The sequence below is a fragment of the Artemia sp. Qi Xiang Cuo genome, chromosome 21 (assembly GCF_049724085.1).
Source record: "Artemia sp. Qi Xiang Cuo chromosome 21, ASM4972408v1, whole genome shotgun sequence".
Lineage (NCBI taxonomy): Eukaryota > Metazoa > Arthropoda > Branchiopoda > Anostraca > Artemiidae > Artemia > Artemia sp. Qi Xiang Cuo.
In genome coordinates this window covers 38,512,835-38,529,270 of record NC_142814.1, presented here as the reverse complement: position 1 = coordinate 38,529,270, position 16,436 = coordinate 38,512,835, and the positions used below count along the sequence as shown (strand labels likewise).

General features: G+C 34.5%; 1 protein-coding gene across 1 annotated transcript in view; it reads right to left on the bottom strand.

The window, feature by feature from the left end:
* Positions 1 to 16,436, bottom strand: part of LOC148939517 (sodium channel protein para-like) — a 352,192-nt gene that overhangs the window by 126,454 nt on the left and 209,302 nt on the right. Inside the window, 1 exon segment of the mRNA XM_089106716.1 lies at positions 14,456 to 14,600. Coding sequence (XP_088962842.1) covers positions 14,456 to 14,600 — 145 coding nt within the window.

The following is a 16,436-nucleotide window of genomic DNA, read 5'->3' as shown; positions in this document are numbered from 1 at the left end:
TTCTCTGGAAAACATCTAGCAAATCTTCATGCACTTTTCGGAGCGTCCCTGCTACAGATCCATATTTGACCACTGTCATCACTGTAGTTTCTAAGATTCTAATCTTGGTTTGCAGACTTATCTTCCTATTCTTCCAGACTTTTTTTAACTGTGAAAAAACACCCTGAGCCTTGGCTATTCTATTTTTAACATCTTCACTGTTCCCACCATCTTTACTAATAATACTACCAAGGTAAGTGAAGCTGCCCACCTGATCAATCTTTTCATTACCCAACGTCACTTTTTCATCTTCACTTATTCCTAGCCTTAGTGACTTAGTCTTCCTAACATTAATTTTCAAACCAATACTAGCACCCTGAACTCGCAAAACCTCTAAAACTTCATTCATTTTGCTCACACTTTCATCTAGGATGCGTAAATCATCAGCATAATCTAAGTCCAGGAGACTTTTTCCTCCCCATTTGATTCCGTGGTCTCCCATTGCCTTTCCTGTGCTCCTTAAAACAAAGTCCATTAAAATAATCCATATAAAGGGGAATAGAACACAACCCTGCTTAACTCCTGATTTAATACAAAACCAGCTGCTAACCTCATTTCCTACCTTAACCGCAGCAGTGTTATTGTCGTACATAGCACTAATCACTTTAATGTACTTCTCTGGTATACCATACAAGGATAAAACCTTTACTAAAGCTCCTCTATCAACAGAATCGAACGCTTGCTCATAATCTATAAAACTGAGGACCAAAGGTGTTTGAAAACTTAGGCACTTCTCAATTATTAACCTAAGAGTTAAAATTTGGTCAACACATCTTCTACCTTTTCTAAAACCGCACTGCTCTTCTCTTAAAACTTTGTCTGCGGCATCTCTCAGTCTTATAAAGTATCATATTACTAAGCAATTTGCTACCTACAGAGACCAGACTAATGCCTCGATAATTACCACACTCACTTTTATCACCTTTCTTATAAAGTGGCTTAATTAAGGTTTTCCTAAGATCGTTAGGTACTTCCCCTTTTTCAAAAATTATATTCATAATCTTCAATAACTTATTTCTAACCTCAGAGCCACCATATTTAAGAAACTCATTTACTACCCTATCAGCACCTGGAGCCATTAAAGTGATTAGTGCTATATATATATATATATATATATATATATATATATATATATATATATATATATATATATATATATATATATATATATATATATATATATATATATATATATATATATATATATATATAATATATATATATATATATATATATATATATATATATATATATATATATATATATATATATATATATATATATAAGATACCAAGAGCTCGGGTTTTGAACAGGCCCTGGCACTTGACACGCGGCAGGGTTGTACATATTTGATTTTCGTTGTCGCTTGTATTCATACCGCAGATAATGTGACCTTCTTCTTGATGTCTTGGCTTCACCATAGGTTCGATACAGCCACCCTGGGAAAAATACGAATTCTTCCTTAAAGTTGTGTCTTATCTAGATCGTTTTTGAAGCCAGCAATGGCCTAGTTTAATTGGTATTATGATATCAATAGATTTTCAATGTTTTGAAGAAACTATAAACATGACTTTCTTTCTACAGCTGCTGGATTTCACGTCCTCCAGCGAAAAATATCTTCGCTCTGACGAAAATCAGGTTCGCTCTTGTTTCAGAATTAAAAAGCACTGATTTTTTTTGATTTTTTTTATTTAAAATACTTTCCGGGAAGATGTTAGTGAACTTGCTTCCAACCGGAGATAGTAGCCAGAATTTACATAGTGACGTAGCTTGGTCGTTTTTGCCCAACATAATTTTTAGCCTTCTCCCGGAGCCTTATCTTGATGTATTGCCCTCTAACATTAACGATGTTAAAGATGACCCTGAGTGGACGGCTAAATTTATAAAAGAATGTTTTAATGGTAAATATGTTACTCCTTCCACTAGTTCATTTAATATCCCTCCAAGTACCTTTGGTCCCAGATGGTTTATTGGTGAAGTCAAAGACGAACAATGAGCTTGTCTGCGTAACCAAAGCAAACTATTTAAACAAAGTTAGAAAAATTGCAACCGATCAAGTAGACATACGGGGCAGATAGGAACATAATCCCACTTGAAGCCTATTCCAAATTTAGCAGATATGTGACCGAAAATATCACAACCAATTGAGATGACTTGAAATAAGTCTGAAATATAATCATTCTCAGCAATTTCTGGGACTTCAGCAATTCCTGGTAGAATTTCATCTCTATTCTCCATTCACTTCCCTTTATTCCCCTCCCCTCCCTTCCATCCCCTCCTTCACTTCAAGGATTGCTTTTGGAATAAGCCTGCGATATGCGTGCTGTGGAGGGTTAACTCCCCTATTATTACAGCATTATTTTTAGTGTAGGATAAGAAATTACATTCAAATTTTTACTGGACAAAAGCAAGAGAGGTGGAGAAGGGGGCATTATGAGCACCCTCAGGAAGTTTCAAATAATGCTGGGAAATCCGGCACCCCCTTCATAGAAATGTCCCTTCTACCAAGGAAACATCCTCCATAGAAGATATCCTCCCCCTTAACCCTCGTCTGACCCCCCCTCCCAACCAGAAAAAAATCCCTTCTGAAATCGGCTGTATACTTCTCATTAACCAATCCTGAAATCGGCTGTATACTTCTCATTAACCAATATCATATGTGAACAATGGGCAAAGTTCATAACTTGCTGCCCTTCCCCCGGGAGCTGTGGGGCATTAAGTTATCCTCAAAGACATATTTATTAGATGTTTGACTATGGTGAAAAAATGGCCATCTCAGTTTTGATCGGGTGACTTCAGGAGAAAAATTATTATTGGAGGGGGCCAAGTTGCCCTCCAGTTTTTTTGGTCACTTAAAAAGGGCACTACAACTTTTAATTTCCGTTTGAATGAACCCTCTTACGATATTCTAGGACTGCTGAATTGATACGATCACCCCTGGGGGAAAAAAACAACAAATAAACACGCATCCGCATATTTATGATAATAAATCGATTGCTTGAATGGATTAAAATATGTCAGATCGAATATCGTAATTGATGCTGCTATATTTACGAAGTAAGGCATGCATAGGGACAAAATGTTTCAGTTACTTCTCTTTTTAAAATTAAAAGGTAAGGCGACAACATTCTTTCTTCTAAGGATTCGACAGAAAACAATAATTAATAAGAAACAAAGCTCCAGAGCGCCATTTCGGGAAGCATGGGGAAAATCCTCCGCCTTAATCTTAAAAAAAATGACAATAATTCAAAAAGATTTAATTATAAAAACAAATTATTCTGTTTCTTTTCAAGTAAAAATAAACGTTTTTATTCCCCTCCAGTGAAGTAACCTCGTCAAAATCCTGGAGGGAGGGCAAAGTTGGAGTCAATTTCCCCAATTCAAGTTAAAATAACAATGAAAACTAATAAATGAGCCATGTTGTAATAAAAAAGGTAAAGATAAACAAAAGAATATTGACTTGTTTCTGTTGACGCTTGATTTAATAATAATTTATTTTTTGACCCACTAACAATTATAAAAAAAAAGTGGAGTAACAAAAGAAAATAAAAAGTAAAGACATACAAAATAAAACACATGCAAAACAATATCAATATAAAAACTACAAACACAAATCAAAACAATCGCACAAGAGGATGAAAAGGACCCAACCGCTTGGAGGCCTCATCTTTTAACTTGGAGTCCAACTTTTTATATGATGTCAATATATCAGTTACATTAAACATTCGAATAATCTTACGGTTTCTATACCAACGAGGCAAATACAAAAGATATTTACAATAACGGAAATACAAAACTCTAATATCCTGCATATCATTATTGTTAAAAAGTGGGCGGAAACCTGATAGAAAAAGAATGGAATGGTCGCAATATGTAGAATAGAGTTTAGCCAATGCTTTACGAGAATGTCAGCCGTGATTTGGGACAATTTTAGCATAACCTGCTTTAAGCTTATTCTTAATATCTGCAAGTGTACTAGCACGGATAGCTGAAATAGAAGAGCAGATACTAATCCCAAGCCAAAGCGACGCAGGAGCCAGCTTAAGTGAAAAAGAACTACAACTCAAATCACTACTTGGGTTTTTAGCATTGAAAACTAAATATTCACATTTTTCAGCATTAAGCACGAGGTCAATTTTTTCCAAAAGCTTAGAAACAAACTGGGTAGACTTAGCTATGGTGAATTTTGAACGGCTAATAAGTAATAAATTATCTGCATAAGCAATATAAGATAAATTATTTAGACCCGTAAAACACGACGGAAAAATACGAGAAAGCACAGGGCATAAACAAGCATTAAAAAGGTATGGTGACAGAACCCCTCCCTGCTTAAGTCCAGACCGAATTGGAATATTACCAAAAAAGATCTCTCCTGACCGAAGTCGAACATATGAATTTGCATACCAAAAACGAAGGACACACATAACAGATGAATTCACTCCAAGCTGGGTAAGAGAATACCATAGTTGGCTGTGACAAACCGAATCAAAAGCTTTTGAAATATCTAACGCACATTAATGAACTTCAGATCCATCTTTTTGTGCTTGAATTAAGAAAGAAGTAAGAATTTGATGCGCATCTTGGCATCCTATGTTTGGTTTGCACCCAAATTGATTGGAGACATAATTAACTTTTGGAAGAATTTCAGGAAGCAGGACATATTCTAAAACTTTGCTCAGCGAACAGGCTACCGTAATGGGTCTATATGATGCGCAATTTGTTGGATCTTTCCCACGTTTAAGAATCGAAGTGACACTCCCGCACAAAAAAGAATCAGGCACTAAAGACGTACATAGACAAATTTGAAACAATAATTGCAAATGATAAATCAATTCTTTCGAATCAATATGAAGGTTAAAAACACTAATACCATCAATATCACATGATTTAGATTTTAAATTCTTAACACAACGAATCAGACGGTCAGCAGAAATGGGAGGTACAGGGCCTTGGTAAATTTTCGCAGGTAATACATAAGAACAGAGGTTAACAAACTGAGAGTGAACCGCATAATTCTTAATATTAAAAATCTTATTATAATTATTAATCCAAGAGGCATTAGGGATCCGATCGGCATTAGGAGGTGAATCAAATTTCGCAACATTAATCACTTGTTTCCACTGACTAGAGGTCTTCGGCAATTCCATACCATTGTACCTTACTTTACAAAGATAACGTTTAAACTCCAACTTCGTTTTCTGTTTAATATCAAAAAGGTGACCCCTTAAAGGGCGGCCGCACGCTACCCAAATTCTAAGCCACTATTTGGCACGATTTTTCACAATTTTTAAATCAGGGTCAGATTTCCATATTGAGCCTCTAGTCCTAAGCTTAAAACGACAAAGCGGGACAGCCACTTCTTCAGCTTTTTTCAGAAAAGAAACAATCTGGCTGTAATATATATTCAGCTGAACTCGAGCTTGTGGGGTTATAACACTGGTACAGAGTAAATTAAATGGAACTTTAATCGTAGACAGAAGAAGAGCAAGGGTAGATAGATATAGAGGCCAGTCCGCTTTATTCCAGTCTCTTTTGGTAATCCACTTTTTGTAATTAGTACATAAGTTCTGTTCAGCCCGAGTCGTAATGATGGTGACAGTGGCTGAAAGGGGCAGATGGTCATAATCACGTTCATCCTGGTCAATGTGAATATCACTAATAGAAACACCAGAAGAAACAACACAGTGATCAATATCAGACAATGAACCGCTATTATGTATGTATGAATGGGATGCATCTTTATCCCGATAGCCATTAGGTAGCGAATCCAAAAATAAATCAGTTCATGTTGAGATAGAATTTATATCACAGTTCATATCGCCTAAAAGGATCCAATCCAATCCATTACTCTCAACACTAATAAGAAGGGTCTTTAGCGATGCATATGCTTTAGTATGCTTTGTTAGAGAGGGAAATGATCTTTGGTCGCAAGGGAGGTATACATTAATAAGAACTAGGTTAGCAAGACGGATTGCAATGAAATAATCATATTCACGATAACATACAGGGGATAGCTGGAGTAGTTTATGTTTTAATATGCAGGCCAGCCCGCCTGAAGGTCTCCCAGAAGTTTTTCGGGCACTTCTAGCGAAAACCAAGTGTTCTTTACTCCTGCGAAGGGAGTTCAAACTCACCAAAGGCAAAAGATGTTCTTGTAAAAATAAAATGTCGAAATTAGATAATTTCTGGTTCAAAGAATCATTCTTATCCTTCGTTCCGTTAATGTTGAATGAGCATATAGAAAATTCGATTTTAATAGTCATTTTCTTAGCTGACTAGAACGTTTAGCTACAGCATTACGAAGGATTCGGCATTTTAGAGAAAATGAAACATGATAGCCATGACAATTAGCACATTTAGGGGTAGCCTGGCACGGGGAATCGCGTGACGATTCATGCTCTTCTGCACAGCGGGAGCAACGTTTAGGATTATTATAAGACGACTTCAGGTGATTAGGCGATTGGCAATTATAACAGCACCTCGGTGGACGCTGGAACTCATGAACACGGAAAATCTCATAACCAACTTTCACGCCAAGCTTCAGTGCATTAGCAAGAGCAATTGCATTTTCAAAAAACACTTTAGCAGCAAAAGAATTGCAAATTCGTTTTGCATCCTTAATATTGCCACAGCCAATTAGCATGCTCACGTCAAAGGCATTTGATAAACCTTTCACAATACCTATATATTCTGTTTCATTTCCTTTGACGTCACTGTTGCTCATAATAGAGGGAACAGAATCGCAAAAGTCCTTAACAGCAGTCTGATCAATCCACACCACCAATTTATCGCCGGAGGGCTTTATGCTATGAATACATTCATGACCAGGTATAAGATCAATCATTTCACGGCATTTTGCAGGATTTATTCAGGCTTATTTAGTTTGGACAAGATTTTTGGAGAATCTAACAAAAATGAAAAAATCCAAACTTTGGATGCGTTTTTTAAAGTTTTTTGAAACTCCTCTCCCTTCGAAAAAATCCCTCTGTAAATTGAGTAAATTTAGAGGTCTAGTGCCCCTTTTAATAGTAAAAAATGATTGGAGGGCAACTAAACCCCCTCCTACGCTCACCATTTCCCCAAACACATCCAATCAAAATTTTGAGATAGCCATTTTGTTCAACGTATTTGAAAGATCAGGAAATTATGTCTTTAAGAATGACAACCCTCGTCCCTCAGGGCAGGAGCTGTATTTTATGTCCTGGGTGACATATAAGGTTTTTTATAGAAAATGTGGTCATATAAACTTCCGAGGGGATCATTGGATTTGCAAACAGAAGATCCAGTGACCTTTTCAAACTGATCAGAGGGCAGCTACCCTCCCCAGCCTCTCTGACTACCCGTTTATTCACCAAAAGAATTTGATTGAAATTGTGAGGTAGCGATTTTGCTCAAAAGAGTCCAAATAATATATAACGATGCCTCTAGCTTTGACAAAACCCCCCAGTGCCCTGGGGATAGGGTTGTGAGTCATGCCCTGGAGGCATGACTCATGCCTCGTATATAATTTGGAGGGGACTCATTTGATTGGTAATCAGAAGTTATAGTGCCCTTTTTAAGAGTCAAAAGTGATTTGAGAGAAACCAGTCCCCCACCCCCCTCACGTGCATTATTTCCCCAAAGACATCCAGGCGAAATTTGAAATAGCAATTTTGTTCATTGTAGTGAAGCGTCTGGAAATTATGTCTTTGAGGACGACACCCCCACCCCCACATCTCTTAGGCCAAGGGTTGTAAGTCTTGTGGGCACCTAAGGCTTTTATAGAAAGTGTGGTCGTATATACTTCGGAGATGACTCATTGGATTGGTAATCATAATTTCTAGTGCCCTTTTTAAGAGTCAAAGTGATCAGAGGGAAACTATTCCACCTCCCACACACCGCGTTTTCCCAAAACACATCCAATATATATTTGAGACAGTTATTTTATTCAAAATAATCCATAGATCATGTAACAAGACTTTTGGGGCTGAAACAAACCACCAGATCCTGAGGGCGAGGGTTGTAAGTTATGCCAAAGGGGCATTTAAGGTTTTCATGGAAGGGATGGCTGTTTAACTTTAGAAGAGGCTCATTCGATTGAAAATTAGAAGTTCTATTTCCTTTTTAAGAGTCAAAAGTGATGGAGGGCATTTACCCTCCCCTACCGACAACCCCTATTTTCACCAAACGTATCTCATTGAAATGATGAGATAGAAATTTTGTTTAAAATAGTCCAAAGAACATATAATTGTTAAAAAGAACAATGCATCTAGGGTTGACAAAAACCCTCCAGTGCCCTGGGGATAGAGTCGTAAGTTATGCCATGAGGGTATATAAGGTTCTTATGGAATGGATGGTCGTATAAACTTCAGATGAGGCTCATTTTGATTTTAAATTGGAAGTTATACTGCCGTTTTTAAGAGTCAAAGTGATTTGAGAGGAACCAGCCCCCCCCCCCTTCACGCTCATCATTTCCCTTAACATTTCCAATCAAAATCTGGAGATTGCAATCGTAGTTGAAGGGTACGGAATTTATATCTGTGAGGAAGACCCCCCCCCCTACAGCTCTCAGGGTAAGGGATGTAAGCTATGCCCTGGGACAATATAAGACCCTTATAGAAAGGTAGTCGTATATACTTTGGAGGGGGCTAATTTTATTGGTAATCAGAAGTTCTAGTACCCTTTTTAAGAGTCAAAGTGATCAGAGTGCATCTATCCCCCACCCCACACACACACGTCGTGTGTTCCCGATAAGATAAGATAAGTTTTATTCTTCATTAAATACACATACAATATTAGATGTTATAAATCCCTCAAAGGCTCATTGGCCTGTACAAAGAGGGAAGACATATGAATTACATACTCAAGGATAAAAAACATACTCAATATGAAATACATACTCAAGGATAAAAAACAAAAGAAAATTTAAAATGATCACTTAGCCTACTCACATATGAAGGAGAAGAAAAGAAAATATAAATAAAATAGAAACTATAGAAAAAATTAGAATAAATAAACTAAATAAATTAATTATATTAAATAGACTCAAAAAAAAAAAAAAAAAAAAAAAAAAAAAAAAAAAAAAAAATTACTATAAGCGAATTCCTGTCGTCGAAACAGACTGTAATTATTAGACTGTAATAAAATGGTGCGAAAGCAATAAAATTTAACCTATCTTCATGAATGCTACTCCTTAGTGAACTATACAAGTTTCACCAATAAAAAATGATAATCATACCTGAGGCCTGGGAGTCATAGCGCAGAGAAAACCACCATAAAACAAACTAACCATTCAGGGGACATCAACTCCACAAAAAAAAAAAAAAAAAAAAAAAAAAAAAAAAAAAAAAAAAATATATGCATCCAATAGCAATTTTGAGACATTCCTTTTATTCAAAATAGTCCAAAGATCGTGTAATAAGGTTCTTGGGGTTGATACAAACCACCAGATGCTGAGGGCGAGGATTGTGAGTTATACCGATCGGGCATTTAAGGTTCTTATGGAATTGATGGTTGCATTAACTTTAGAGGTGGATAATTTTGTTTAAATTGGAAGTTCTAGTTTCATTGTAAGAGTCAAAAGTGATGGTGGTCAACTAGCCCCCCCCCCAACTACCCCTCTTTTCACCAAACGCATCTGATTGAAATTGTGTGATTGCGATTTTTTGTAAATAGTCTAAAGAAAATTTAACAATGCCTCCAGGTTGACACAACCCCTCAGAGTCCTGGGCCAAGGGCTTTAAGTTAATCCCTTGGGCTTATAAGGCCTTTTTGAAATAGGTGGTCACAGTAAATTCATACAGGTCTTATTTGATTTTAAATAGGAATTTATAGTGCCCTTTTTAAAAGTCAAAGTGATTTGAAATAAACCAGCCCCTCCCCCCACGTCCATCATTTCCCAATACAAACATCCAAATAAAGTTTTGAGACATCTTTGAAAACTTATTTTGTGTATAATTTTTTTTTTTATTAATTATGTGAGGACTTATTTAAGCGTGTATGAATATAACTTTAATGTAAACTAATAGATTAACTACTTAGCACAGAATATTACATTTTTAGTGTGGAAGTCGCTTAAGGAAAAACTTCGAAGAATAAACTCATTACAGGTGGCTCATATTAAAATTTAAAAAATTACAGAAACATTTATAAACAATTATCCATTTGTTTGCTCATATTAAAATTTAAAAAATTACAGAAACATTTATAAACAATTATCCATTTGTCGGGGGAGAGGAACAGTCCACGGGCCTCCCCTCCACATACATGCCAACCAGTCAACTCTCAAAAAATTAAACGTTTCTCTGCTGCACCTAAGCAAGTTATCTCTTTTTCTTTAAATTATCTAACCTTTTTAGAAAGCTAAAATAATTATTATTATGTCTCGCCCTTTAAGCGGTTGATAAATCGATTCGCTCTTTAATTAATATAGCGCTTAATCATAAGAATCGTCTGCAGCATTTTCTCTCTATAAATAACGGGAAAGAGAAAAATGCCTATTCTAAGGAATCCTTGTTATCTCTCCTGGGGAAATAGATTTTAGGACGAACGACAAGGGAAAGGAAAGCAACATATTTGCAACAGATCGATATTAGTTACATAAAGTTCCTTCGAAGAATGCATTTTCAAGGAAGAAAATAGAGCAAGAAGTTAATGCTAAAAATAAGAAAGAATAGACGAGTTACCAAGTCACTGAATAGAAAAGAATAGAAAAGGAGCATAAGTATAGAAAAGAAGGAGCAGTACTCAGTAGAGACCATTGCAAAATTTCGAAATGGGAGAGGAGAAATAGCATCATTTATAATTATATGAATTATACTTGTGGCCGAAAAAAATATGTCTCTCACTAAAATTGTGTTTCAACTCACAAACATGGGGATGTCGTAAGGAGAGATTTAAGGGAAATGGTAACTTCTGGGAGGGTGGAGGCTTTGAATAAATTGGGATTTGATGAGGAGTGTCAACAGCTGTGTTGATCTCGTCCGGCCTTGTGCTGCATTGAGCTTTTAGTAGTAGTAGTAGTAATGCACAATTGGAGCTATTGAGATGGAAACACTATAAAATTTTGAAAAAAAACTTTAAATAATCCTAATATACTTACTGATATATTCCTAAAAGCGTGTCACTTTACTATGCCCCTCCCCCTTATATGAAAATTTATAGCCCAAAATATATGTTTCCCATGCATGTTTCCGGTTCTTATTTTATACACGTTGTTTCTTTGCTGCTAAATCCATTAGAATAAAAGTTATGTAGCCAAGAAACAGAAAAATGCACGGAAAATATATAATTTGTGTTAGGCTATATATTTGCCTTTTAGGGGAAAGGTTGGGTATAAATTAAAGTGAAGCGCTTTTAGGAATGATATAGATAATTTCGGAGACCACGCTGCCTTTCCATGACTATAAAATAAAGTTCAAAAAAGGGATAAAATCCTTTTTAATAAACAGTGTATAGAAATTCACAAAAAACAACAGATATTTTGGTGAAATACACAGTGACCGCCATCAGTAGAAAACTAATTAAAAAAAATTAGAATCTTATGTTTTAAAAAGGAAAGTAAAGTCCATTCATGACAAAAACTCTGAATGTACAATTGCCTGCTAAAATCCAAACTTAACACGAACAGAAATTAATACTTAATTATAAAGGAGATGAAAAGCAAACAGAAATTAAATAAACAATCATAGCAAAAACATACAACAAGTAATGATATAAATGAATAAATATATCTTAAAGTGATTAATGCTTAGATTGAATATAAAAATCAAGCTTAAGACGAAAAAAATATTTTCCTATTGAAGTACGAATGAAACTTAAAACGAACAGAAATTAAACAAACAATCAATGCAAACAAACATACAATAGATATTAATGTAAATTGAAAAATAGATCTTAAAACGAGTTAAACTTAACTTGAATATGCAAATCAAGCTTGAAGCGAACAGAAATCACCACACATAAGAGTTTAGATATAAACTCCTTGTTTCACTGTTGAAGTCTAAAACCTACTGCGTCATTGGCGCTTTACTGAAAACCAATTTTATGACAAATTTCCTCTTTTGTACTTATTTCTGAAAATTAAAAATAAAATTATAGCAACATTTTGAACTGATGAGCTTTCAGCAATTAATATCATTATGCATCAAATATGCAGTTTAATTTATTAGATCTTTTTAAAGTTGTTAAAGACGAATATAGTTTCCCTACGAACAAGTGTTTGTATACTGCCTCCTTTAATAACTTTGAATAAAAATCAAAATACAACTGCTTATGGGGGGTTTAAAATAAAACTTATGATATTAAAAATATTTTCTTCTATATGTATTAAAGAATTTAAAAAAAAAAGACAATTAAAGTTAAATAAATTCTTCAACAGATGGATCTTTCAACAGTTAATATCATTATCACACACAATGGCAGGTGTGTGTGTGTGTGTGTGTGTGTGTGTGTGTGTGTGTGTGTGTGTGTGTGTGTGTGTGTGTGTGTGTGTGTGTGTGTGTGTGTGTGTGTGTGTGTGTGTGTGTGTGTGTGTGTGTGTGTGTGTGTGTGTCTGATCATAAATTCTTGAACTGATGGATCTTTCAACAATTATTATCATTATCACACACACACACACACACACACACACACACACACACACACACACACACACACACACACACACACACACACACACACACACACACACACACACACACACACACACACACACACACACACACACACACACACACACACACACACACACACACACACACACACACACACACACACACACACACACACACACACACACACACACACACACACACACACACACACACACACACACACACACACAACACACACACACACACACACACACACACACACACACACACACACACACACACACACACACACACACACACACACACACACACACACACACACACACACACACACACACACACACACACACACACACATATATATACACACACACACATACCCACACATACATTCACACACCCACTCACACCCACCCACACTCTACCACCCACCCACACACACACACACACTCACACACACACCCACACAAAAACACTCAGAAAAAAAAAAAACCCCACACACACTCACCCACACACGCCCACACAAACCCACACACACACACACACACATATACACACACATTAGTTATACGTACATTTCATACTATGGTTGCAAATGTCGCTGCAACCTAATATTGGACGAACCTTGCCCCATTTTAGCCAAAAGACAACAAAAAGTACGATAATTGTTCAAATGTAACACCATCACCGTTCTAATTCAGGAATAGTAGCTATTATTGTTTTGAAATTAAAAGCAAAAAGTAACGAAAAAAAAATCATTTTTTAGGAATTTGTCCCTTTTTTCACAATTTTCTATAATAAATCGCCTGTTTTCCATAATTTTGTAGTTAATTCTTTGCACAAGAATCTTTTTCATTTTTTCAATGAAGATATAAAAAAAGTGTTTTTTTTTTCAGAATTTAGGGGAGGCCCTTTTTTTTCTTTTTTCATTGAAAATTCCAAAAAACGGCAATTTCAAAATACAGAGAAAATTGCTTAGCTTCCCCTTTCCCCAGTGGCACTCCAATTTGTACCACCCTGTATTTTCTTTTAACTCATTTTTCTCGACTTGGCAGCTAGTATTTTATACTTTCGTCGCATAAATTTAGGGAAGTAGCTGAATTAGCGATTTAGGGAACATCAATTTAGGGAATTAGCCATTTCTCTAGACTTTCGAATGATCAATTAATTCCCACTTTTATCCCACGTGTATGCAACTCCGATGAAAGTGCAAAGATTCGACATCAAAATTCCCCTCTTCTTGCATCATCCCTCTTGTATAAATAAAATAACGTAAACGGGTGATTTGGCACGCAAAAAGTATAAAAAAATGTACTATACTTGGTAGCGTAGTTGTTACAGCACTTAGCTGTGGCAGCTTAAGTTCGAATCTTAGATAAGAAAAAATTTCCCCATAGAATAGGAAGACTAAAAAGTGGAAAATGATATATAGATTTTATTTGTAAATCCTGTTCAAAATGGACTAAAAGGTAGATATTAATTCTTTTCTCGAGCGAAAATGAATAATGAATATATTAATAATAATATAATGAATATAAGTGAAAACGAGGGGCGCAGTATCTACGTTACGTAAAGCCTAATCCGTTTTGTTCACCTCGTTTTCATTTATAGGAATAGATTCTCGAGAAAAAAATTATTTTGAATTTTTAGTTCATTTTGTAAACGAGTTTAAATTTATTTATATTTATTATTAATTGCTTGTGTTAAAAAAATATATAACATAACACCAATTCTCTTGGTCCGAAAACCTAGTAATTCTTTTCTGATTATTCAAATGAGAATATCTTTACATCTCAGCAAAGCAAAAACAAAATAATACTTACACATTGGTACAGATTTTCCCAGTAGTCCTGTGTCATTAATCGGAAGGCTGAAAGAAGCGCCCATCCAAAACTATCAAAGCTGGTGTAATTATAATTAGGATTATCGCCGTATCCTTGCAGACATGTATAGTTTTCCGGACATGGGCTGTAAGAATAAACCCATATTAGAAAAAAGATTTGATAGATGATATAACATTGACAGGTGGAAAATCTTAGATGCTCAATTTGGACTAAGGGCAATATCGTTGCCCATATTACATACTATCGTAATGACCAAAAATATTATTTAGGATTTCTTTACTTTGAACGAGCAAAGAATCCAGTTTACAGTAACTTAAGAATTTTCCGAGTCTTCAGAATTCTTCTCGGAACGAATTCACGAATTAATTCGTGATTACGATAATTCTGAAAGTGTGTATGCGATTTTAAATAAGAATCTTAATTCATTAAAAGTAAAAAATCTGAATCCGATTTCGGCAGATACGATAGTATGCAAGATGGTCAATGATGTTTCCACTTTTCAAATATTCTCCTTGGAGTCAACCAACATCTATCTAAGTCACCAAAAGAAGACCAAATTAGTAGAGTTGCTCGTCTGGATTCTATAGAAGCTATAGGAAAACATTTCTATAGAAGCTCTACACCCTTTCAAAGAGAGTGAGTATCCTCTCACATAGCCTTATGCTTCTACAATGCTCGCGTACAAACAGGTCTATAGGTCTTTAAACTCTAGGAATGACGCAATTTCAAAGTTCAATGTCTTTTTTTTTTAGTTCAAAAAACCGGTGTCTCTTCTTTTTTACTCGCCTATTATTTTTTGTATATAATCAGGTTCCATATTTGATTCTCCATCAGTTTCGAATCGTTTATATTCGATATAGCATTTTTTTTAATTACATATAAAAAATGGATAATTATAACCTTTTTCTGGTGAGTAAAAAATATTCTCATTATTAAAAATAAAATGTCATTAATTTAAGGAAGAAATTCTTTCCTTACACTAGAACTAAGGGTACTTATATACTTATAAGTCTGTTTTTTTTAGGAGCTGAAAAAACCTCTAATTCTCTTATAGGTTGAAATTTACATTGTGATTTTTTATCAATATCAATGGGTCTTTTATATGTTTTTTTTTGAAAAAAGTTATTATCTTTTAGATCGGTAATTTTGGATTATAATAAAATTTTTATTTTTTAATTTATTAATTTTTAAAAAATTTTAATTTTTTATAAATATAAGTTGTTTTTTTTATATGGATGTTTTTTAAAATAATTACAGGCCATTCTTAATTTAAGGTGTTATTTTTTTTTTATATTTTTAAAAGTTTCTATTATTGTTTTTTTTAAAAAAAATTTATTAGCTTTTATATAGGTAATTTTGGAATGATAATAATATTTTTATTTTTTATTTTATTAATTGTTAAAAAAGATTAATTTTTTATCAAGATCAGTGGTTTTTTTTTATAAAGATCAGTGTTTTTTTTTTTTGGGGTGTTTTTGAAAATAATTACAGGGCAGTCTGAAGTTATGGTGTTATTTTTTTATAAAGATCAGTGGCCTTTTTAATGATGTTTTTGAAAAAAAGTGATTAGCTTTTCGATCGGTAATTTGGGAATTATAATAAAATATTGATTTCTTTAATGTATTAACTGTTACAAAGGCTTCCTTTTTTATTACAGTGCGATTTTTTTTTTATAAAGATCATTGGTTTTTTAGGGATGTTTTTTTTGAAAATACTTAAAGGCCAGTCTGCGTTGAAGAATATCTTCCTGAAATTTAATGCCTTCAAAACCCTCACCCCCAATTTCCTCAAAAATAAAATTTGTTACCATATAGCCCTATTTAATAAATAAAATTGTGAGCTATCCGATTTATTTAACGGACCTAATTATCTCACAAGATTGATTAACTGAGCCGTTATAATTAAATTATACTCTTTTTAATTATCTAGTTATTTCTCCATTTGATTGAACTCTGATAGT